The sequence below is a fragment of the Aotus nancymaae genome, unplaced genomic scaffold (assembly GCF_030222135.1).
Source record: "Aotus nancymaae isolate 86718 unplaced genomic scaffold, 86718_ANA_hifiasm-v0.15.2.pri h1tg000019l, whole genome shotgun sequence".
Lineage (NCBI taxonomy): Eukaryota > Metazoa > Chordata > Mammalia > Primates > Aotidae > Aotus > Aotus nancymaae.
The window spans coordinates 33,347,132-33,373,097 of NW_026988431.1; the positions used below are offsets into that span (position 1 = coordinate 33,347,132).

The following is a 25,966-nucleotide window of genomic DNA, read 5'->3' on the forward strand; positions in this document are numbered from 1 at the left end:
GGAGCCAATTCTTTATTAAAATGTCTGTCTCTCTCTCTCTGTGCATCCAATGATTCTGTTTTTCTGGAGAATCCTGACTAATTCAGCCCCCAAAATAGCACTTAGGAAAGAGGTGTGGCTGGGCGTGGTGGATGACACCTGTAATGCCAGCACTTTGGGAGGCTGAGGCAGGTGGATCACTTGAGGTCAGGAGTTCGAGACCAGCCTAGCCAACATGATGAAGGCCCGTTTCTACTAAAAATTAAAGAAAGAAAGAAAGAAAGAACGAAAATAGCCTGACATGGTGGCTCGCACCTGTAATCCCAGCTACTCAGGAGGCTGAGGTGGGAGAATCCCTGGAACCCAGGAGGTGGAGGTTGCAGTGAGCCACGATTGTGCCACAGCACTCCAGGAAGGAAGGAGGGAGGGAGGGAAGGAAGGAGAGAGATGAAGCCACTGCACTCCAGGCTGGGTGTCAGAGTGAGACTCCATCAAAAAAAGAAAGCAGGAAAAAAGGAAATAAGGAAAGAAAGAGAAAGTAAGAGAGAGAGAGAAAGAAAGGGAAAGAGAAGAAGTGAAGCCACTGCACTCCAGGCTGGTTAACAGAGTGAGACTCCGTCAAGAAAGAAAGGAAAGAAGGAAGAAAGGAAGGAGGGAAGGTGGGAGGGAGGGAGGGAAGGAGGGAAGTAAGGAAAGAAGGAAGGCAGGCAGGCAGGCAGACCACTGTCCCCATCACAGATTTCCCAGCTGAAGGCAATGCTAAAAAGAGAGGAGAATTTTAAGTTAGATAAAAAACTAGAGTTTCAATATTGCTTAATATTGAACAGGGCTTTTTATTACTAAAACAAAACTGTTCTTAGACAACATAGACATTTGTGCAACAAACTGGTTCCACCAGGAATGCAAGTGTGGTTCAGTATTAGAATAATTTAAAAACCATGTGATCAGACCTATCGATGTTGGGAAGATATTTGATAAAATTCAGTATACGTTTCTAATAGAAAACTCTGTATAAAATCGGAATCAGGCCGGGCACAGTGGCTCCTGCCTATAATCCTAGCACTTTGGCAGGCCAGGGCAGGTAGAATGCTGGAGCTCAGCAGTTCGAGACCAGCCTGGGCAATGTGGCAAAACCCTGTCTCTACAAATAAAAAAATAAAAAAATTAGCTGGGTGTGGTGGGGCACACCTGTAGTCCCAACTACTCAGGAGGCTGAGGTGCAAGGATCACTTAAATCCAGGAGGTCAAAGCTGTGATGAGATATTGTGCCACTGCACTCCAGCCTGGGAGACACAGTGACACCCTGTCTCGAAAATAAAATAAAATGGTAAAATAAAATAAAACAGGAATCAAAAGAAACTACCTAATATTTTAAAGACTGTATACCTGAAACTAGCAACTCATGTCTATTTTTTATTTTAAAATGCAGAAAAGTACAAAGAAAAAGAAATTATTCATATTTTCATCATCTAGAACTAATAATTTGACTATTTGCTTATGGCTTTTTAAAGAAAAAGTATTATGCTGCATAATACATGTTTATTAAAAATAACTAAACTATAAAAAGGTACAACAATAAAGTTTGAAAAAAAATCACCAACCAGAAACAGTCATCACTGCCTGGGCATGGTGGCTCACATTTGTAATCCCAGCACTTTGGGAGGCTGAGGTGGGCAGATCACTTGAGGTCAGGAGTTCGAGATCAGCCTGGCCAACATGGTGAAACCCTGTCTCTACTAAAAATATAAAAGCTAGCCGAGCACTGTGGCAGGCACCTGTAAACCCAGCTAATCGGGAGGCTGAGGCAGAAAAATTGCTTGAACCCGAGAGGGGAGGTTGCAGTGAGCAGAGATGGCACCACTGCACTCCAGACTGGGCAACAGGGCAACTCTGTCTCAAAAAAAAAATTTAGCTGGCCTTGGTGGTGCAGGTCTGTGGTCCCAGCTGCTTGGGAGGCTGAGGTGGGAGGATTACTTGAGCCTGGGAGGCCGGGGTTGCAGTGAGCTGAGACTGTACCACTGCACTCCAGCCTGGGTGACAGAGCCAGACTCCATTTCATAAAAAAAGAAAGAAAGAAATAGTCATTATTAATATCAGGTAAACATCATTTCAGATATCCTTCCATACATATTTACAGATGGACAGAGATATATACATTTAATTTTACTTAAATTTGCATCTGTATTTGTGAGGAATACCAGTCTAGAATTCTCTCTTCCCGTATTGTCTTCATCTGGTTTTCATATTAAGGTAATACTGGCCTCATAAAATGAATTTGGGAGGTGTTCTATACGTCCATATTTAAAGAAAATAGTTTGTAGGCCAGGTGTGGTGGCTCACACCTATGATCCCAGCACTTTGGGAGGCTGAGGTAGGCAGATCATGAGGTCAGGATTTCAAGACAAGCCTGGCCAACATGGTGAAACCTCGTCTCTACTAAAAGTAAAAAAATTAGCCGGGTGTGGTGGTATATACCTATAATCCCAGCTACTTGGGAGGCTGAGGCAGGAGAATTGCTTGAACCTGGGAGGCGGAGGTTGCAGTGAGCAGATATCGAACCACTACACTCCAGCCTGGGCAACAGGGCAAGACTCCATCTTGGAGTGGGGGAAGAGTTTGTATAGTATTGCTATTTAAAAAAATAATGTTTCATAGAATTCCTGAGTAAAGCCTTCTGGACCTGGAGTTTCTTCTGTGGGACATTTTAAATTACAAATTCAATATTTGGAATTAACATAAGGATATTCAAATTTTCTGTTTCTTCTTTGGTAGTTTGTGTCCCAGAAGAAATTTTTCTATTTCATCTAGATTGTTCAATTATTTTGCATAAAGTTGTTCATAATATTTTATTCCCTTATCATCCTTTTAATATCTGTGGAGGCCACAGTCGTGTCCCTTCTTTCATTCCTGATATTAATACTTTTTATCTTTTCTCTTTTTTCCTTGCTTAGTTTAGCTAAAAGCTTATCAATTTTGTTGATATTTTCAAAGACCCGGTTTTTTATTTCATTGATTTTCTTTATTGTTGACCTATATTTTATTTAATTAATTACTGTACCTGTCTTTATGATTTGCTTTCTTCTCCCTTAGGTCTAATTTACACTTCTTTTTCCAGTTTCTTGAGGTAGGAATACAGATCATTGGTTTTAGACTTTTCTTCATTCTAATATAAGCAAACATTTAAAGCTATAGATTTTTTCTTACCACTGCTTTAGCTGCATCTGATAAACTTTAATACGTTATCATTAGATTAAAATATTTTCCAATTTCCCCCGTGATTTCTGTTTTGATCTGTGGATTATATAGAGTGTGTTGTTTAATTTTTAAATATTTTGGGTTTTTCTAATTATCTGATTTTTCTTAAGCACTAATTTAATTCCACTGTGATCAGAGAATCTATTCTCCATAATTCCAGACCCTTTAATGATCTGGACCATCATAAGATGTATCATATACCCTTGAAAAGAAGGTAGTTGGCCATTTTGTGGTATAGAGTCATCCTTCAAATATCAATTAAGTCAAGTTTTGAAAGTCTCTTTCAGATCTATATCTTTGTTGATTTTTTTTGTCTGCCAATTGCTAAGGGAGGGATGTTAAAACCTTCCAATTTGGTTAAGAATTGTCAATTTTCTCTTTGCTTAATGTTTGAATGGTAGTGATATGGTTCGGATCTGTGTCGCCAACTGAATCTCATGTTCAGTTGTAATTCTCAGTGTTGGCAACGGGGCCTGGTAGAAGGTAATTGGATCGTGGGGGCGGATCCTTCATGAATGGTTTTGTTGCCATCCCTTGGGTGCTGTTCTCGTGATAGAGTTCTCACCTCCTCCTGCTCCAGCCATGGAAAACATGCCTGCTTACCCTTTGATTGTAAGTTTCTCGAGGCCTCCTCAGCCATGCTTCCTGCACGGCCTACAGAACTGTAAGCCAATTAAGCCTCTTTTCTGTATAAATTACCCAGTCTCAGACATTTCTTTATAGTAGTGAGAGAACAAACTAATACAGGTAGAAAGGGAGAAAAGGGGAACAGACACAGATAGAGCTAAGAGAAAACAAAGAACAACACAGCACACTTGAGACCAAATACATCAGTTATTACATCAAATAAAAAGGACTTCAACACTGCGATTAAAGACAGAGATGATCTGACTGGTAATTAGATAATGACTCAACTTTATGTATATAAGAGACACATTTTAAATGTAAGAACACAGGTTGAAAATAAAAGGATGAAAAGAGACATGTCATACATACAGTAAGCGTGAACAGCTGGGGTGCAAATATTCATATCAGGCAAAATAGACCTCCAGACAAGAAGAACTATCAAAGATAAACAGGGATATTTTATAATAATAAAATGGTGAATCTATTAGGAAGACATAATTATAAAATGTGTATGTGCCTAATAGCAGAGCTTCAAAAGACATGAAACAATATTTGACAGAATCTGAAGATGAAATAAACCAACAAGCACATTTGGAAAGTTTAATGCTGTTCTCAGTAATTTAGATGACAGCTAGACAAAAAATTAGCAAGGATATAGAAGTTCTAAGCAATATCATCAATCCTCTCGATATGAGTGACATTTATAGAACAACTACAGAATACGCCTTATTTTCAAGTACTCATGGAACCAACATAGACTCTTGGCTGTGCCATAAAACAAGACTCACCACATTTCTGAGGCTTTAAGTCATACAAAGTATGTTTTCTAACCACAAAAAATTAAGTAGTTAATAACAAATAAACTAGAAAATCTCCACCTACTTAAAAATTAGAGAAGAGTCTCCTAAATAATTAATAAATCAAAGAGACACTCACAAAGGAAAATAGAATATTTTTAACAGAACAAATAAGGAAACTATAGCATATTGAACCTAATCCTAACATAAGAATACACAAAATGTCTGAATAATAGATGTTAACAAAATTAGAGTTGGCACTGTGGTTCACGCCTATAATCTCAGCACTTTGGGAGGCCGAGGAGGGAGAACTGCTTGAGGCTAGAAGGTCATGACCAGCCTGGTCAACATAGCCAGACTCTGTCTACAAAAATATAAAAGTTGGTGGTTGTGTATGTCTGTAGTCCCAGCTACTCAGGAGGCTAAGCCCGGAGGATCACTTGAGCCCAAGAGGTCGAGATATGTTCACATTACTTAGCACTCCAGCCTGGGTGACAGAGTGAGACCCGTCTCTTAAAAAAAAAAAGAATTGCAGGAGTGGAGCAGAGCTGAGAAGAGGGGGCAGGGTAGGAATAATACTGTGGGCAGGGATGAGGGAATGTGGGAAGCATATCCCAAACTACAGTTTCGAGGCCCTGTCTTAAAGTCCTGGAACCTGGGCCGGGCGTGGTGGCTCACACCTGTAATCCCAGCACTTTGGGAGGCCAAGGCAGGCGAATCATGAGTTCAAGAGATCGAGACCATCCTGGCCAATGTGGTGAAACCCCGTCTCTACTAAAATTACAAAAATTAGCTGGGCGTGGTGGCGTGCGCCTGTAGTCCCAGCTATTCAGGAGGCTGAGGCAGGAGAATCACTTGAACCTGGGAGGCGGAGGTTGCAGTGAGCCGAGATCACGCCATTGCACTCTAGCCTGGTTACAGAGCAAGAACCCATCTCAAAAAAAAAAAAAAAGAAAGAAAGAAAGAAAAAAGAAGTCCTGGAACTATGCACACCCGTCTGCAAGCAGCAAGGGCAGGTATGTGGAGGGATATGAGGTCACAGATTCTGCTCACGGTCTCTAAGCGAGGCCTGGCTGAGGTTCCAACATGGTGGTTGTCCTCCAGGCCACCATCCCACACCATGTTAGAGAAAGAGAAGCAATCAGAGCCTGACTGTCCAAGAGGACAGCAACTCCACCTTCTTCCAGAACAGTGAACACCAAGCAGGCCCCCTGCTTCACACAGGGTGTGAGGTGTGTGAGAAGGGTGGTGGGGCTGGAGACCCCGGCGCAGGCTGGATCCCTCAAGAGGTGATCTTGGGCGGTAGGCAGGGGCCAGATCATGTAGGACATTGCAGAGATATCGCTATCCTCCCACTCCCGATGTCTTCCTGCTGCTCCTCCACACACCCACCTCCACCAAGTTTTCATGATAAGAGCGTAAAATAGTTGGCTTCTTACATGCAGTCTCTGCATCTGCTCTCACCCCCAGGGCCCCAAACCGTGCTCTAAACGTGGTCAGTTTCACTGGCTGTCATATTGGTTCCAGGCACAGCCCAAAAAGATGATAGGGTGAGCAGCCTAAGGGGCTGCAGCTTTCTCTCCACCTGTTCATCAGGCAACGTGAGAAGGACTGTCCTGTTTGTGGCTCAAAACATTGATGTATTCATTCCCGTGTGTGTTTTCACGAACACTGAGCACCTGCTGTGCTCCAGGCACTCTGATAGGGGCTAGGCTTGGCAAACCAGAAAATTACTCAGATACACTCAGAGAATTGGATGCCTTTTGCAGGATAAGACCTCAGAGACACTCTGGTTAAATCCTTCATTTGATCCAACAGCTTGCCAAAGTCTAGAGTGGGAGTGGGATTTGCCCACAGTCATACAGAAAATCATTGTTTTTGTGTTTTAAAAAATGAGATGCGATGTAAATGGCCAAAAAGTACACAAAAAGATGCTCAGCATCACTATCATCAGAGAATGCAAATCAAAAACCATAATGAGATACCACCTCACATCCATTAGAATGGCTACTATTAAAAAAAAAAAAACAACTAAAAAGTGTTGGCAAGGATGTGGAGAAATTGGAACCTTTGTGCACTGTTGATGGAAATATGAAATGGTTCAGCTGCTGTGGAAAGCAGAATGGCAGGTCTTCAAAAATTAAAAATAGAATTACCATTGATCTAGCAATTCCACTTCTGAGTATTACCCAAAAGAACTGAAAGCAAGATTGAAGAAGAGATATTTGTACACCCAGTTCACAGCAGCATTACTCACAGTTGTTACAATGTGGAAGCAACCCAAGCGACAACTGACAGATGATTGGAAAGACGCAATGTGGTAAATACCTACAGTGAAGGATTAGCTTTGGAAAGGAAGGAAATTCTGACACATGCTACAACACGGATGAACCTTAAAGACGTTTATGCTTAAAAAAAAAAAAAAAGCCAGTCACAAAAAAAGACAAACATATGGAACTATGTTTGTAATTATAATTCCACATAAACATATGGAATTACAGAATGTAAGATTCCACTTATGTGAGGTATCTAGAGTAGTCAAAATCAGAGCGACAGAAAACAGAAGGTGGTTGTGGGTATTGGAGGGTGTGGAGGGGAGTTATTGTTTAATGGGTATAAAGTTTTGGTTTTGCAAGGTGAAGAGTTCTGGAGATGGTGACGATGGTTACACAACAATCCGCGTGTACTTATTACCACTGAGCTGTACCCTTAAAATGGTTAGAATAGTAAATATTGTATGTATTTTGCAACAGTAAAAAACTTTTTTTAGTAGAGACGGGGCAGGATAACTGCTTGAACCAGAACCTAGGAGGTGGAGGTTGCAGTGAGCTGAGATTGTGCCATTGGACTCCAGCCTGGGCTACAGAGCAAGACTCTATCTCAAAAAAAAAAAACAAAAACTTTTAAAATTATACAGATAAAACACAAAAACGTTCTTGTTGTAAAAAGTCAAACAAGACAAACAAAACCCTAGTTCTTCCCTGACAACGTCCCCATCTGGATACACAGCCTTACACACATTGTATCTGACTCAGTCCTCATGACCACCCTATGGTTTAAATATTATGATCTGCATTTCACAGATAAGAAAACGGAACTACACATTCTCTAGTTCCAGAGTCAGTAAGTGCTTGGGTCTCAATTTAAACCCAAACAAATGCAAGAGATTCTGATTTTACCCCATGCTCCCAGCCTCCTCCTGTAGGTCAGGCTCGAACCTAGGCACTGAGACAGAAAGATATATCAGATACAGCTGCTGCTCTCAAAGAATCCCCAGTCTAACAGAGGGAACAGACACAGAAAATTTCTCTAGCTCTGTATGGAAATAAAAAAAAAATAAAACTAATGACACCCTTGGGCATGGAGGCTCACATCTGTAATCTCAGCACTTTGGGAGGCTGAAGCAGGTGGATCATTCGAGGTCAGGAGTTCGAGACCAGCCTGACCAACATGGTGAAGCCCCGTTCTACTAAAAATACAAAAAAATTAGCTGGGCTTGGTGGTGCATGCCTGTAATCCCAGCTACTTGGGAAGCTGAGGCAAGAGAATAGCTTGAACCTGGGAGGCAGAGGTTGCAGTGAGCCGAGATCACACCACTGCACTCCAGCCTGGGCAACAGAATGAGACTCCACTTCTACAAAACATAAACAAAAAACTACTGACACTTGCATAGCAGAGGACATATATCTTTCTGTTCCAAAGGAGAGATGATTTGTGAGATACTAAATTTAAAAAAAGAATAAAATTAGGCTGGGCACTGTAGCTCCTGCCTGTAACCCCAGCACTTTGGGAGGCCAAGGCAGGCAGACCACCTGAGATCAGGAGTTTGAAACTAGCCTGGCTAAAATGGAGAAACCCCGTCTCTAATAAAAATAGAGAAAAATTAGCTTTGCGTGGTGGCACGCACCTGTAATCCCAGCTACTGGGGAGGCGAGGCAGGAGAATCGCTTAAACCCAGGAGGCGGAGGTTGCAGTGAGCCAAAATTGTGGCTGCAGCCTGGCCGACGAGAGTGAAACTCCGTCTCAAAGAAAAAATAATAATAGTAAAGTTGTATGTACACTTTGGTCATCTTTTTAATTTAGGTCTCAACCTAATTTTCCAAATCAATCTGGCTAAAACAGCCCTTCTCCCCACGCCAGTCACTCTCTCTCAGCCTACTCACTGCACTACCTGCAGAGCACCTTTCCTTACCTGCTGTTTTCTTGCACTTTATTTAAATGTTGGTGTCTGTCTTCCTGCACTAGAACGTCAGCTGTGTGAGAGCAGCGAGCCTGTTCTGTTCACCCTGAATCTCTTATGCCTGGAACGGTGCCTGGCACTCAGTAGAAGGCTGTATTCATTTCCTAGGGCTGCAGTAATGAAGTGCCACAAACTGGATGGCTTAAAACAACAGGAATTTACTCTCACAGTTCTGGAGGCCAGCAGGGCTGAGCTCTCTCCCACGTTCTAGGGAAGAATCCTTCCTTGCTTCTTCCCGGCTCCTGGTGGGTGCCAGCAATGCTTGACATTCCTTGCCCTGTAGCTGTACCACTCTGGTTTCTACGTGTGTCTTCACATGGCCTTTCCTTCCTGTGTCTCCTCTGTATCCCCATCTCCAAATCTCTCTTTTCTTATAAGGACACCAGTCATTGAATTTAGGGTCCAGCCTAATTGAGTATGATCTCATCTTAACTTGGTTACAACTGCAGAGACTCTTTTTTTTTTTTGAGATGGAGTTTTGCTCTTGTTGCCCAGGCTGGAGTGCAATGTCTTGATCTCAGCTCACTGCAACCTCCGCCTCCTGGGTTCAAGCGAGTCTCCTGCTTCAGCCTTCCAAGTAGCTGGGATTACAGGCCACCACGCCCAGCTGATTTTTTGTATTTTTAGTAGAAATGGGGTTTCTCCTTGTTGGTCAGGCTGGTCTTGAACTCCCAACCTCAGGTGATTCGCCTGCCTCGGCCTCCCAAAGTGCTGGGATTACAGGTGTGAGCCATTGTGCCTGGCCCAGAGACTCTACTTCAAATAAGATTACACTCACAGGTACCAAGGTTTCAACACAGACACAATTCAATCCACACTAGTGACTAATGAATATTTATTTGAGCTACTGTTCTTCAAACACCTAGTATGTAATAGGATGCACATTCAAATGTGTTCAGGCAAAGGCTCTGGAAGGCATCATTCTCTCCAGGTTTGGCTGTGATTAAACCACTCATCAAATGTTATTTTGCTGGCTGTAGTAACTAGATGTCCAGTCAAGGGAAATAAAGGCTCCAATGTTCTAGGCACAGATTCCATCTCAGCTAGGGTAGAGAACTTCCAATGCCATATTCTCAATGTTCTCATATATTTAATTTATGAGAGTATTTTACTGACATTATAAATAAGGTTTTTAAAAGTGGGGGGCAGGCATGGTGGCTCACACCTGTAATCTCAACACTTTCGTTGGCTGAGGCAGGTGGATCACTTTGAGGTCAGGAGTTCAAGACCAGCCTGGCCAACATGGCAAAACCCCGTCTCTACTGAAAATACAAAAATTATCTGGGCATGGTGGCAGGTGCCTGTAATCCCAGCTACTTGGGAGGCTAAGGCAGGAGAATCGCTTGAACCCCGAAGGCAGAGGTTACAGTGAGCTGAGATTGCATCGCTGCACTCTAGACTGGGCAACAGAGTGAGACTCCGTCTCAAAAAATAAATTTAAAAAGGGGGAAATGAAGTAATAATCCCACCACTCTAACGTACTTTGGAGAAGTTTTAGAAGAGGAACATTCCAGGTAGAGAGAACAGCAAGCACAAAAGCCGTGCGGCATAAATGAGCTTGAGGTGTTCAAGGAAAGGCGACACAGCTGGGGGTGGCAATGTCCCGCAGGTCTCGGGCTGGGCATCTGTCACAGTGGGTTTCCATCCAGTTCACAAACAAACAACTTTCTTTTCTCTAGTAATCCCCACACATACTCACTACCTTCCACACCCTCTCCCAAACTAACTCACGTGGGGTTTGAGGTGTGGACCTGCTGTGTGTGAAGGATGAAGGGGATGATAGATTCAGTTGTATCCTCTCCAAGGGATTTGAAATCAGGACAGGGTAAGGGTCAAGGCCGTCTCTCTGGATTGGTGAGACCTGTGCCCTGCAGCTCTGGATGTTGGGAGAAAAGTCTGTTCTGCACTTCAGCTAGCCAGGCAGGTCAGCAGGGAGGGACACAAGGATGGGGAACGCAGTTCTGCCAATTAGCTTCCTAGTCCGTCCATCCTGAGAGCAGCCACATTCAGCCTCAGATTCCAGGAGAATTCCCAGCGTCCCTATCGTACACTCTCTTTTGCTTCAGCAGACCTGGGTCAACTAACAGAGATGTATTTTCAGGAGAGAATTCTGTGGTCAAATAATCTGGGAAACACTGGGTTAAATAGAATTTAATAGCTTTTTGTCTGAAGGACTTCACAGAGCCTTTAATAGGACTGTGTACATGCAACTTTCTAGAAGGAACTCCAGTAAGCAGCATTTCTTCTGTTGATTTCCAAGGCTACACTGGGAGCTGCCAGTGTAACAGGATGTTAAGTTGGGGGACTTTCAGCCTCTGTTTTGGCTGAGTCCTGGAAAGCCAAGAACAACAGAGAAGGGTCCAGGTATTCTGACCACCAGGAACACACCCATTGTTGAAAAAATTCATTACAGTAAGTAATTTTATCCAAGAGAGAGGGATAAAACCAGACAGAGAAAAAGAGAGAGAACAAGAGCGAAAGAGAATGAGAACGAGAGAGAGCGAGGGTGGGGGTAGAGAGAGAAAGAGAGGGAGAAAAAGAAGAGAATACAGCTGTCTTATGATTGCCATCCATCGGCTCCAGCCTTTCGATAAAGCTGTTGAAAAGATACAGAGTCATTCCAAATCATTCCTGTACATTTGTCAACTCCAAAATCACATTCCAGTAATTGATGTGAGCCCTTTCATGTGGTCGCCTGAAATATATGCTATCCACAAGATGATTTACTATCAGAACTTAAGCGATTCGGAGCTCCACCTGCTCTGATTATTCAAGGGCTAGAAACCATGGGCTTTGCCGTCGACTCTCACGCACCTCGGGGCTTCCTCTTCATCTCCTTTTATTCACCGGTCACTTGCCCTTGTTGGGCGCCCCACAGATGGCCAGGATGGGCCGGCCCCCGGAAGTTCCGGGTCTGATGATGCCGGGAATGACGATCCAAAGTGACACCTCGTAGAGAGGGTGGGGAGAGCCGGGCAGAGGGTTTTGTGGCGCGCAGTAGGGGCCCTGAGCTCAGCTAGATGAGGCTGGGGGCTAGGTCCAAGCTTTACAGATGCCAGAGGAGCTGGCAGCGTTGCAGGCTCTAGGGGCCGGTTGGAGGGCCGCGAAGCAGCATCCGAGGCTGGGGAGGCCTGGCTGCACCTGTCGAGGGAGGGCCTCGAATGCCAGCTGAGTCCAGCCTGTACTGTGTAGTACTGTGTATTATAGACTGCGTGTGGGAAACAGGTTTTAGGTGATGTTTATCCATGATAAGCCAGTTGTACACAGGCCTCAGTGAGTCATCAACCACCTAGGGCTGCACTTGGTCCACCCAGACTGGCGAGTGCGCACCTCCGGCTGACGCCTGCGCCGCAAGCTGGGGTCAGAGGTCGAGCTCACCTGGTGGTGGCTCTTGAGCCAGGCTGGCGGCCCGCCCCCCCCGGGGGCGGAGACTTCCGGAGCGGCGGGCTCACTAGAGCCGAGCGCAGCTCCGTGCTTTTCCAGGCGCAGGTCTCGAGTGCGCCGAGAACGCTGAGCCGCAGAGAACGCTGAGCTCGGAGCGCCGAGAGTCCCAGCAGGGCAAGGAGGCGCGCCCTGGTCCTTGCGCTTGGGAGACAGATGCGCTTGGGCGTCGGGGAATGCGGACCTAAGCTCGGGTGAAGCTCTTGGGAAGGGCAGGACGGCGGCGACGAGATGCAAGCGGAGGAGCCCTGCGCCCCCCGGTCCCCCAGCACCCCGGGAGCCCAGCGCGCGCCCGGCCCCGAGCTGCGCGTGTCCAGCCAGCTGCTGCCGGAGCTCTATACCTTCGTGGTGCGCGTGCTGTTCTACCTGGGGCCTGTCTACCTAGCCGGCTACCTGGGGCTCAGCATAACCTGGTTGCTGCTTGGCGCCCTGCTGTGGATGTGGTGGCGCAGGAACCGCCGCGGGAAGCTCGGGCGTCTGGCCGCCGCCTTCGAATTCCTTGACAATGAACGCGAGTTCATCAGCCGCGAGCTGCGGGGCCTGCACCTGCCAGCCTGGGTGAGCCGAGCCGGGCGGGGGTCGGAGGTGGGCAGACGCCTTTCGAGGTTGGGAGGAACTTGCAGTCAGCGGGGAGTGGGGCGCGCAAACCCGAGGGAGGGCAGGAGCCCGGCGACCCGCACACCACGTTCCCCACGGCACTCGGCGCGCAGACCCTGGGGTGGTGGCCGTCCCCTCCCGCGGCGCGCCGCGCCCTCTGGTCCGACTTTGGTGGGAGTGGGGAACCTGGGTTTCATTTAAGGCTCCAGAGCCTGAGAGAAGAGTCACGGGCGGGCCACACCCTGGAGGAAAACAAGGGCGTCTGGGACTTCGCAGAGTAACTCGCGTTGGAACCAGAAGGCATTTCTTCCATCCGCCTGTTGGTTCAGAGAACGAACGCCGGACGCAAAACATAGATGGGCAAATACAGCAGTGACAGAAACAGCGGGACCCAGTTGGTTTCGTTAGAGGCCCGGACCGCGGGAGGGGGAGGGCTCCGCGGGGCTGGAGGTGGAGTGGCGGGTGCGGCGGGTAGACCCACTGCGCCGTGTTCCAGGCCTCGCTCCCTCCCTTCCTCCCTCTGCCGGATAGGGATGCCCGCGCACGCACACTGCGCCGACAAATCCATCTCCTGGGGTGGCATGAGTGGCACTGCGGTTCCTGAAACGCTTCTGGTCCTGGCTCACCTAACAAAACCCAAGTTCCTGGCCCCATCGCATAACTCCCAGGGTGGCTCAGAGGTGTCCCGGGTGATTCTTATGATTAGGCGAGCTTGGGAAACACTGGCGAGAGGGGTGTTAAGTGTCTTTCCTTTCCTTTCTAGAGCCCCAAAGTCCAAGATCAAGGTGTTGGCAGGGCTGGTTTCTTCAGTGGCCTCTGCTGGCTTGCAGCTGGCTGTCTTCCCACTGTCTTCACAGGGTCTTCCTTCTGTGTCCTACTCTCTTCTTAGAAGGACTTCAGTCATATTGGATTAAGGCTCACCCTAATGAACTCATTTTAACTTAATTACGTCTTTAAACACCCTACCTGCAAACAGAATCACATTCTGAGGGACTGAGAATTAGCACTTCAAAGTGGGCATACACTTCATAACACTTAATATTTCATGTACGGATTGATGGTAAAGCTTTGTAAATAGTTTACATATATTGGGGATGAGGAGCCAAAAACTTTTCCCCGTAAGGGCGCACACTTTTTTATGGTAGCCGTAGGGGTAGCGCATGGGGCCTCACTCCCACAGACCTTGGTCATCCTGATGGTTCTGTGGGGCTTGTGATTCTGAAAGGTGTGGACCCAGAGAGCAGGCTCGACCTGTCCACACCCCTTACTCACTGTAGGGAGCTCAGGCCACCTGTTAAATCTATTTTGTCCCCCTTGGTGGCCTTAACCCGTGAAGGTGGGCCTGTGAGACTTCACCAAGTAACACCTCTTTTCTCCCCTTCTGTATTAGGTAAGCCTCTAGACACTTAGCTATATGTAAAGGCAGCATGTCTGATTCAAAAATCAGACCCTGTAGGGGCATTGACACCCTCCCTGCCTCTTCCCTACATACACCAGAGACACAGTTGGCCTCTGTTGAGGACATGGACCCCAGGAGCAACATGGACCTAGCCAACAGGGAGCTCAGCCTGAACTCAAGGCACCTCCTGGGTTTTCCCCTCAACCCATATCCTAGGCCTGACCCAGCTGGGTATGGGGACACCCAGAGGAAGGTGATGCTCTCTCTCCTATCAAGAGGGCAGTCTCGGGTGACAGACAGATGCATAACAGGTAATTGCTGTAGAGGGGAATTGGAGTCAGGAGTCGGAGAAGAGTCTAGTCAGGTAGAAGGCCTGGTGTGAAGGACACCCTAGCAGGTTTCCAGACCATATTGTTCCCACATCGCAGCCTTAGCCTGTGTTCTACAGACTCCCCTGGCTGGCTTGTCTGGCCAGGTTGGAGGACCAGGGCCTGGATAACCTGTTGGATTGAGCCACTGGTGCGACACAGGACATTCTGGCCGAGGGAGGCAGTCAGCACACACTGGAGGTGTGACATGGCCACTGCATGAGGGAGCGCTGTGTGCTGGGCCTGGCTGAAGAGTGTGGTACGGGTTGATGGACAGGGTCAAGTTGAGGCTGACTTGATGGAGGCCGGCCCTGTTCTGAAGGCTGCAAGGAGCCTTGGATGGTTTTGAAAGGCCCTTCAGAAAACAGCATGGTGGGACGAGTAAGGCAGGAGGAGACAGGCCAGTTGGGGAAGTGGTTTGAGCCAAGATGGTGGTAGTGAGGGAGGAGGGTGGGAGATGAGTGGTAGCCTCTAGAGTGGGGGTGCAGGGGGATCCAGGGGTCTTCCAGGGCGCTTTCTGGTTTAGGGAGCTGGTTGCCCATTACTGTGATTGGGATTCCAGGATGAGAAACAGGTCTGGGGAGGTTGGTTACCTGCATGAACACCTGTGAAGTGCATCCAACTAGATGCAAGCGTGGTCTTTCCCCGGCCTCGTGAAGGTTTCCACGCCCAGGGATGATACGGAAAACCTGGAGTCTATGTGGTTGAACGTTTTTCTCTTTGCCTCCTTTGGAACACAAACTGTTTGTGAAGGCAAAGAGAGACGGGGCTCTGGGTGTGGTGGGGGCAGCACGGCTCCTTGTGCAAACACGGATGAATGCATCACTTTATCATCACCTGCCGACCTTTTAGCATGCCTTCCCTCTTGAGAACTGATTTCTCTGCATGAAAGAATGACGGCTTATGACCTCCTTTGGTATCAAGAAATATTTCTATGTTAACAGATGACAAATCAATAGAGGGGGCCTGAAGAAAAGTTAAATAGCTCAAGGGCCTCCTACCTCAAGGACGCCACACTCAGGTGTGCCTTGCATATGTGAGCTGGCCCTGTACTCTAGCCCCCAGTGGGGAGGGATGGATATCCGCCCACCTGCTGCTTGTCAAGCTATATGCTGCCTGGAAGGGGCATCTTTTTCTCATTTGCACCGACTCCCTATGAAGGGGTGGAGGCCAAGGCCTGGCCGAGCTGAGGCGGGGATGCCATCCCTCCCCCTGCCATCCACAGCAGTCATCGCCAGCCAGTCCTCAGACATGCACGTCTTCCCTGCTTGGTCTTAGCCTCCTTCTCAACATTTTGCTCCAAGCTGCTGCCTCCAGGTGATCACAGAAATTGCTTTCCTTGGCTGAACCTGTTTCCCAGCCTGTAAAAGGAGGTTGTATTGGATGGTCTTTGAGAGTCATTTTGGCCCTGATGTCTGATTTCTAGTCACACTTCAGACAGTCCTGCTTCTCCTCCAGGTCCCTGGCCATGGGAGATACAACTCGAAGGAAGAATTTACCTTACTAGAAGGGGCCCGGAGGGAAGAGCCTGTGGATCCCCCTTGCCTTGTGAAAGTGTCCTGATCACATGGGGAAGAAGGCAGGTGGCCCCCGCAGCTCACCTTGAACAGAGGGTTCAAGAGGCTGCACATTTACATGCGTATGCTCCTCTGACACAGTGTTTATATGTTTTTTTTGAAGGGATTAAGAGCGTCCTCAGTCAGCTGTCCTTGTCGGGTGGGGACTGTGTATAGCACAGTGACAAGCACGGAGCCCTTGATATTACTCATTTAGTTGTAGGCCTTTCAAACCACAAAAGCTCTGTTTCCACACCTGGTTGTGGGAGTCACAGAGCCAGACACAAGCGAATACGTGGTGGGGGCTGTCCCTTTACGTTCCTCAGTTTCCTTGGCTTCCTGTCTACCGTTTACTAATACGAAATTACTGCCCAGTGTCCCAGTGGCAAGCTGGGCTTTCCAGCATTTGGATGACTGTCAGGGAGTGAAGCGAGCAGAAGGAACTCGCAGAGCACTTCTGTGGAACCCCCTGCACCCCGACTCTCCCCGGAGCCTGCCCCTGTGGGTTCTTGGAGTCCCAGCTGTGCTGCTCGTGCTAGAGCTGCCTTCTGATCTTCAGAGCCCGTCCTTCATGCTTCGGGCTCCTAAGACCCTTTTCAGGGTGACTTTGCTGCTTTGCTTCCCTGCCCACGACCCCTGATAGGGACCCCTGCGTGAAGCTAGGCAGCTTTCACTCCTGGATTTGTGCATGGATCAGCTCTTTACTGACCTGTGAATTTCCAGTTATTCATTCAGCCATTGATCAGTGTTTCAACTGGAATGATTGGGTTGCTTATCAGATACTGATTTGCCCTGGCCATGACTGGGCCCCTGTGAGGAGGGAGGTTCGAAATCTTCACCTTGCTCAGGCTTGGGGGAATGAGAGCTGGGAGTAGGAAAATAGCCTGAGGCCATGTACAGAGGAGAAAGAGCTGTGGGAAAACTTGGCATTTTGTCTATCTGTGGTTTCTAGCCGGGCTGGCTCTCCTTTCAGCTGGTAGTAATCAGTTACATCAGTTTGCCGCTTTGTGAGAGGCAGTTAACCCTTGTGTGTCTGCTGGTGAGGCAGTTGTGATGTGAAATGGTGGGATCATTGGAGTCATTCACAGAGGGATCTTGAGAAGCCCCCTTTTCTCGCTGGGCCTCTGATTTCTCTGAAAATAATGACATTTTAGGAGGTGTTCTATAGAGTCTTTGTAGCCGTAGAGTCTGCCATTATTAACCAGTGCTGAGTCAGCTTTTCTCTGGTGCCACATACCCCACAGGGCCCCACTCCCCGCCTTCCATGCCTGTCCCCATCCAACCAGGTGCACTCTGGGGCTGCCGGCAGAAGCAAGCACCAGGGGAAAAGGTGAGCCGTTCACACAAAGTGATGTCCCTGGGATTGCCCGCTCCAAACCTCTCTGCCAGCCATTCAGGCAGACAGCCAAGGGCTGAGTGCTCTGCTTACCTAGTGCTGAGAGCTTGACATTCTTTCTGTGGCTGGAGCCCAGGCTCACAGTCTGTCCTGAGATACTTCAGTTAATTAGAGGAAGTTCATTCAGTGACAGCTCTGAGCTAGCCTGGGCACTCTCAGATTAGATCCAAAGCCTGATGCTTGCAGCCGGGCCCACGGAACCTGATTTTACACCTCAGGACTGGCTGGGGGCTGCTTGGACTTGGGGAGACTTCTTACCCTTGAGGTCCCTGCAGCCCCGTGAAGTTACTCAAATGGCTTGGCGTCAGGCCTGTCCTCAGGAAGGAAGAGGCAGATCGATTTTAGTCATGCTTTTGGGTTTCTGCCCCATGTCTTAATGATGGTTCATGGATTTATGTCCTGGGCCAGGATTGGGCAATGTGAGTGACAGAGAGTGGGCCTTCTTTCCTCCAAGCCCAACAGAGGGATCCTAGGCATCCATGTGTTCATTCCTATACTCACTCAGCAAGCATTTATGGAGAGCTTGCAGTGTGTCAGGCACAGGGCTGCAGGCGGGGCAGCGGAGCAATAGGCATGAGTGACACATGGCCCTGCCCTTGAGGAACCCATGAGCTAGATGGAGATTCAGACCTACAACGTCAGCCTCTTCTGATGCAATGTGATCAGTTTTCTGAGGTGGCAGTCTGAGGCTCTGAGAAAGCATGGGGGAGGGAGTCTATCCTTGGCTGGAAGTGGCCCAGGAAGCCTTCTTGGAGGAAGAGGCACTATGGTATTGCTGGCTGTGGTAGGGAGTTGGGGAATTGGCCCACAGTCTTGCACAGGTTAGGTTAGTTGAGCTCATGATTGAATCTTGGGATGAGCAGATTCTGGGACAGCAATGTATGATACCTGAGCTCACATGAGACTACTTACTGCTTCATTTACAAGGGGCTGAATCTTTCTGGGACAGGGGGTCCAGGCAACCTTTTCTCAGCCAGGGGCCTGAGGGCCTGAGTAACTGAGAGGTCACATGGGGGATGAGGATCAGGGCCACAAGTAGGGACAGGCCCTGTTCTCCTGTGTTGCAGCCCCCTCTCCAGTGGGCAGGAACCTGGGGAGAGATGGTCACCAGCTTCCACTGGCTCCTGGCCCAGAGCCTTGATAGCAGGCGGAGCTGGTACTTCTGTGGGAATGTCTCTGGTGACTTTGGGGAGGGGGCTCTGGGAGGTATGAGCTGCCCCTCTGAAGACCTGGGAGGGCCCCAACCCAGCTACCTCTAGGAGCAGGAGCTGAGACCTGGTCTGCCTTGCTCCTCCCCCCACAACTCCCGCCAGCAGAGTTCAGGGATTTCTAAGTCTCTGGGAACCTAGAGCCTGTAGCACAAAAGTGCTCACATGTGCTTGAGGCAAGTGATTTCCTTTTCCTTCTCCTCCTCTACTGCAAATACTGAAGAGGGATTTAAGATGTTTTTCTGCCCCATTGAGAATTATTAAAGGGACAAAGCAAATTTTTTTTTTTTTTTTTTTAAAGGAACTCTGTATTTCAAACTAAGGATACAAGACTTGATTTCCTCAGGCCACAGAGGGGTGCTGAGCCCAGGTCCCATAAGCCCTGTCTCTGTGGGAGGGTGGCTGAGAAGCCCCGTGCCAGTGTGTCATGAGCCTTGGAAACACTCAGTAAAAAGCCAGGGAAATTCTCTAGGCTATAGGATGTTTCAAGAGCCCAGAATCACCCACTCTATTCCTTTGCCCATGTTGTATTTACTTTTTAACATAACTGGTTATAAACGGTCTAAAAATGTGTTTTTTCTTGTCATAAAAGTAAACATTCTCATTGGAGAATATTTGGAAATGGCCTAAAAGTTAAAATTAGGATAAGCATTTTACAATCCCTCCACCCAGAGATGCAGTATGTTTGGGTGTACTTCCTTTATATAGAAAATATATGAAAACAGTTGTTTAAAAACTTATGCCCTTTTTCTTATTTTTTATGTTCTTAACATTATATTACATTCTCCAAAAACACTTCTAAGGATGATCATATCCTTAATATAAATATACCACAGGTTATGTAATTGTTTCTCTACCCTTGATTATTTTGGTTATTTCAAAGTTTTCCTGGTCACGTGGCTAGCGGAGATGGGTGGTGGATTCCTCTGTCTGTCTGCAGTTTCTGTCTCTGATCTCCCCATCAAGATTCTGTGACTCATCCTTCAAGTCCAAGCTCAGGCTCCACCCCCAGGACTCTTCTCCTCGGGCTCCTACAGAGCTCTGAGCATATGTCTGTCACTCTGCTTCCCATACTGACTTGTAACCTACCTATTTTTATGGCTAACTCTTCTTCCAAGCTGAAAGTTCTTTTAAGATAAGGTATGTTTCTTGTACATATCTGTAGCTTCGGCTGCTAGCTCAATGCCCAGTACCTAGTAAGGACTCAATAGAAACCTGCTGAATGAATGCTAAGTGAATGCCTGCTGTGTAAATCTTAGTCCACATTTCTCAATTTAATTAGTATGGATTCCTAGAAGTTTATGAAGATTTTAAAGACACTTTTGCCCATTCACTGTGGCCTTATCAGCAATGAATATTATCTTTTTGGGACCTTTGCTAGTTTGATAAGCAAGAAGATAAGTTTTTTAATTTCTAGGAATTACCAACCCTGACTGGATCATTGAACTCTCTGAATTTACCATCATCACTTAGGTCCCCATTTAAAAACTACTCTGTGGACAGCTCAGACCCACCCCACTCTGCTTTGAGCCCTTATTCCTTAGCAAAGAGTGATAGTGTTCGGTGATCAGTGTTCTCATCACTGTGACTAGTGAAGTTTCATCCACTCAGTTCTGCTGGGTCCAGCTGATTTAGGCCAGTTTGCTGGCTGCGTGTATTAAGTAGCATGTGGATTATAGAACAGTGCCAGACGGATTTTCAAGTTGGCAAAGCAACTGTTTCCCTTAAAGTGCCTGAGTGGGGTAATTTAAAGCAGAAGGGTTGGAAGATGTAAGAGTAGTTTTAGTGGTTAGATGTTTGCCTCCTGAGAACAGAGAAAAAAAGGACAAAGGCTGTGCATCTGGAGAAAAGTGAAACTGAAGGACCACTTTGCTTGTAAGGCAGGAACCACTGACCAGGCAGCCACAGAGCAGCCGCCTATCTTGTGAAGACAGGAGCCAACCTGCTTTTGTAGGACATCTCTGTAGGACAGTCAGAATACGTGGGTCTCCTCTCCTCTGAGTGGTTAGTTAGCAAGGGTGTATGTCTGTAAGAATGCCCTTTGGAGTAGGGAAGAGCCATGAGGCTTTTCTTTAGGAAACAATGTGCGTCTTTGTGCATGTGTTGTGAGTCTGCAGGTGTGTCTGTGTAGTTGTGCATGTGTGTGAGTCTGCGGATGTGTCTGTGTAGTTGTGTGTGTGTCTGCATGTGTTTTCACATATCTGTGTTTGTGCATCTCTGTGTCTGTGTGACTGCATGGCTGCTCTCATGGGAGGAGCTGCTACCCCGTTCAAAGGAGTTGGCAGAATTCCCCGAGTGACAGGGAGGCCCTTTAAATGAAGCTCCTTAGTCCGGGAGGGTCTGGTGGCCCAAACTCTTGTCAAGGCCTCAAACCCCAACCCCAGACACATCTGTGTGAACCCCACCAAAACCTCGGCTCCGATGGGAGGCTAGCTGCCATTCTGGCTCCATTTCCTCACTGCTGTGGAATCATTTTTCCTAAAGGGCTTAAGAATGTGGCTGGGCACAGTGGCTCATGCCTGTAATCCCAGGACTTTGGGAGGCCGAGGCAGGTGGATCACCTGAGGTCAGGAGTTTGAGACCAGCCTGGTCAATATGGTGAAACCCCATCTCTATTATAAATACAAAAAAACTAGCTGGGTGTGGTGGCATGCGCCTGTCCAGCTACTCGGGAGACAGAGGCAGGAGAATCGCTTGAACCCAGGAGGTGGAGGTGCAGTGAGCTGAGATTGTGCCACTACACTCCAGCCTGGGCAATAGAGGAAAACTCCATCTCAAAAACAAAACAAAAAACCACACACACAGACATCACCACCTAAAGATGGAGCATTGATGTGGGCCTCTTCGGTGGCCTGTGTAGCATGGAATTCTACTCAGACACGAGTTTGCTTTACCTTTTCCTCTAAATTCTCCTCATCACCACCACTCCTTGATAATACCTAAAAACACTGTCGTTAAAATATTAGCTCACTGTGCCCGGAATGCTTCGGCCAAATACACTAACAGCATCAAGAGGTATGTTAGTTTAGGGAGGCCTCTGATGCGGAGGTGGAGGGCTGGAAACTTCTCTGGCGGGTAGTGCAGGAAGGACAGCAGAGATCTGAGATCCTGCTGATTTGACCACGTGCCTCAGCATCTTTGGAATTTTCCAGGCCTGCTTTGGGGAAATGTTCCCGCCTTTAATACATCAGTGAGGATTGGGTACATGTTTGATGAGGATGAAGCTTGCTAGAGTGCTGAAATTGTCTCCAGCACCAAACCATTTAGAAGTAGATTTATGTCCACTGTTTGGCTTGACTGTGGATCTGGGAAGAACAGGAATTAACAGTCTCACTAATCAACAAGAAATCTGAGGCTGAAGGGAGTTAAGACCAAAACCCTGTGCCTCGGTCCCTGGCTGTACTTCCTCTTCCTCTTCTTCCTCCTGCTTGGCTACAGAAAGCAGGTATGGGGTGGGGGTGGCTCACCTTTTAGAGGGCAGAGCAGGCCTGGAGCCAAGGAAATCATAGTATTTTGTTTCTGTCTTTTGGCTCTGGCCTCGTCTTGCTCTTTGGGAAAGAATTCCCTTTATAAAGGAGTTGAGGTTTGTAGGCTGCTGGTAAGAATTTGGTGACACAGCGGCGTTCTCCTAGGAGTGACAGCTGGAAACCCAGGCTGTGACTTTGGAGCTTAGTGAGGAACCCACGGAGGCAGAGGAGCCACCTTCTGCCAGGGCCTCAGGAGGCCCTGTTCACTCATTCTTCCATACCCTCCACGAAGATCAGAACCACCAGGAGCTTGTTAAAGACTCGGGCTTCCAGCCCTTGCCCCAGTCCTCCCGAATCAGAATCTCTGTTGGCCCTGACCAGGCAGGTGTACTGCAGCGAGCTCTCCAGGTGGGATCGTTGAACACACAAGTCTGAGAATCACTGCAGAGCTCTTTGCCAGGTGGAGTGGGTGACTCCCTGTCAGCTGGTCCCAGAGACTCCCAGCCTCGTGGGGAACTGCTACAAATGCTCCGTGATTTTAGGGCTCAGTCCAGTGTGAGCCACCCATCTTATTTTTCAGCCCTCTCTTTTCCCTAGTGAGGAAAGACACAAGGCAGAGGCTCTGATTGGGTGTGGTGCCCCCATTGGGCAGTTTCGCACGGGTGCCTGGCAGGCACTGGGCCCAGCTCTCTGTGGCTGTTTTTATCTGAGCCACACAGATCCCTGGGCCAATCAATGAGGCCAGCGCAACACCAACCAGCTGTGTTCCTCCTTCCACTGCAGCCCTTGCACTGTGTTGTATCCTCCTCATTCTCTATTCTCCCCTCGCAGTGGTGGCCAGAGGCACTAGGAGACTCAGCAGAGAAGTTGCTGGGCTCTGGGTGAGGCAGAACCGGACACATAGCCCAAGTGACCTTGTACTTGCACACACTTGAGGTCAAAGGCGTCAGACTGCCTGCACCTCCCAGGTCTGTATGACTTCCAGCAAGAGTTACCACTTCCTGTACGCTTATTTTGAGCCAGGAAGGATGCCGAGCACCATCCATGCACTGAGTCTTCTCAGGAACTGTGAAGGTGGCAGTATTGTACCCATCTTGCAGATGAGAATGCTGAGGCTTACAGAGGTGAAATTTTAAATGCACAAGACATAGTTTAGAAAAACAGGAATGGACTTCAAATGCTGACATTTCAGGTGGAGGAGGGGAGAGGAAATGGATGAGAAAAAGATTTGAGGGTTGGGCTCCAATCATATGCAGGTGAGATCTGGGTTCTGATCACATCAGTAATCCTGGCAAGTACTAACTAGTCTCTGAGCCTCTCCTCATTTGTAAAATGGGAATAATTATATCTTTGCTGTTCACTTTATAGAGTATTAGCATCAAATGAAAGTATGGAATGCCCTTTGTAAGTCATAAGGCATGGCCTACCAATCAGGGGTGAAGCCCCATAAGGGCAGTCGCTTGCTAAATCCCAGACTTTCTATAAAAGAGGTTTCTATAAAACCGTACGTAATGCTGTGTGAGGTGTTCTTAGGAGGAGTAAGTGGACTTTGTAGTCAGACAGACCCAGGCTTGGGTCTGGGTTCTAGCACTCCACTACTGGTGATTAGAAATCATGTAGCCTCTCTGAACTTTAGTTTCCTGATCTGTAAAATGGGGCAAACAAGGGATTAGGTGAGTATTAAATGACATGAGATGACATGAACTCCAAAAGGTTGAGAATAAGATGGGAAATACACTACTGGGCAAGTCTGAAACACAAGCAAGCTGAGGTGGCAGTTGTCATATTAGACAAAATAGAACTCGGACAAAGAAGCTTGTTGTATGCCTGTGAAGGGCAATAATTACATGCCTAGGCGTGGTCACTCACACCTGTAATCCCAACACTGATTTGGGAGACTGAGGCAGGTGAATGGCTTGAGCCCAGAAGTTCAAGACCAACATGGGCAACATGGCAAAGCCCCATCTCTATGAAAAAAGTAAAAAGTTATCCGGGAATGGTAGCATGTGCCTGTAGTTTCAGCTACTAGGGAGACCGAGGCAGGCGGATAGCTTGAGCCCAGGAGTTTGAGACCAGCCTGGGCAACATGACCTAACCCCATCTCTACCCAAAAAATCACAAAAATTAGGAGTGGTGGTACATGCCTGGAGTCCTAGGCACTCAGGAGGCTGAGGTGGCAGGATTGCTTGAGCCTGGGAGGTCAAGGCTGCAGTGAGCCAAGATCACACCACTGCACTCCAGCCTGGGTGACATAGTGAGACCTTGTCTCAAATAATAATTATGATAATCACAGACATATATGTATTACATAATATAAACTTGAGATAGAAATCAACAGCCGACATGAGGAAGTAGATAAATCAACAGTTGGGCTTGGAAACTTTTAACACATCCCTTTCTGAAAATGATAAATGAAGCAGCAAAGACGAAGCAAGGATAAAGCGTATTAGGAGGATGTGATTAATAACCTGATCACACGTGAAATAGTCATGGAAATTAATCATGCACTAGGCCACAAGGTATCGTCAACATATTCCAATGAATTGACAATCCTACAGACTGCTGAGGCCACAAAGAAATGAAATTATTATTAGAAAACAACAAAAACAGCTATTGAAATCCCGTATGTCTAGATATTTTAAAACGACTATTTTAAAAACTCATTTAAGAGGAAGTCATAACAGGAATAGAAAAAAACTGAGAGCAGAATAGCACCGAAAATATTGTCAAAAACTAGAGGAATTTATACCTTTGAATTCACTTATTACAAAACAAGAAAAATAGAAAATAAATGATATACCCCAAACTCATGAAGTTCAACTCTAAAAATATAAGAGAGCAACAGAATTAGATCAAAGAAAAAGGAAGAGTTCTGGGAGAATCCATGAACAATTAGAACTATTAACAAATTCAGCAAAGCTGCTCAGAAAACGAAGCCAATACCACACAGTAATCCAACCAAAAAATATACAGGACTTTTATAGAAAAAGAGTTGAAAAGTTTATGATCCTAAATATGAATAGAAAAGGTGAATAAATAAAGGGAACATTCTGTTGACAAATGCAATATTTAACAGTGTCAGTTATCCCACAAGTTAACTTATAACTTTAAAAATACAGCAGTTGGCTGGGCGTAGTCACTTATGCCTGTAATCCCAGCACTTTGGGAGGCCGAGGCGGATCATGAGCTCAGGAGTTCAAGACCAGCCTAGCCAACATAGTGAAACTCTGTCTTTACTAAAAATACAAAAAAATTAGCTGAGTGTGGTGGCAGGTGCCTGTAATCCCAGCTACTCAGGAGGCTGAGGCAGGAGAATTGTTTGAATCCAGGAGGCAGAGGTTGCAGTGAGCGGAGATTGCACCACTGCACTCCAGCCTGGGTGACGGTGCAAGACTCTATCTCAAAAAAAAAAAAACCTCAGGAGGATTTTTTTTTTTTTTTTTGTAGATTGACAAGCTGATTCTAAAATTCATACAGAACAATAAATACCTACTATTATCTAAGTCAGTGTGAAAAAGAAAAGCAAAATGGGAAATCGGCCAGGTGCAGTAGCTCACGCCAGTAATCCCAGCACTTTGGGAGGCCAAGGTGGGAGGATCACCTGAGGTCAGGAGTTCGAGACCAGCCTGGCCAACA

The 25,966-nt window shown here is 47.0% G+C and overlaps 1 protein-coding gene across 6 annotated transcripts in view; it reads left to right on the forward strand.

Annotated features, from left to right (window-relative positions):
- The first annotated feature begins 12,570 nt into the window (after positions 1-12,570).
- Positions 12,571-25,966, forward strand: part of ESYT3 (extended synaptotagmin 3) — a 49,238-nt gene continuing 35,842 nt past the window's right edge. For all 6 annotated transcript variants that reach the window (XR_001107291.2, XM_064378732.1, XM_012451115.3 and 3 more), the window contains exon 1: positions 12,571-12,897. Coding sequence is in view for 5 of the 6 variants with exons in the window: in XM_064378732.1 (XP_064234802.1) it covers positions 12,571-12,897 (327 nt within the window). In the remaining variant the exon portion in view is untranslated. The remainder of the gene's footprint in view (positions 12,898-25,966) is intronic.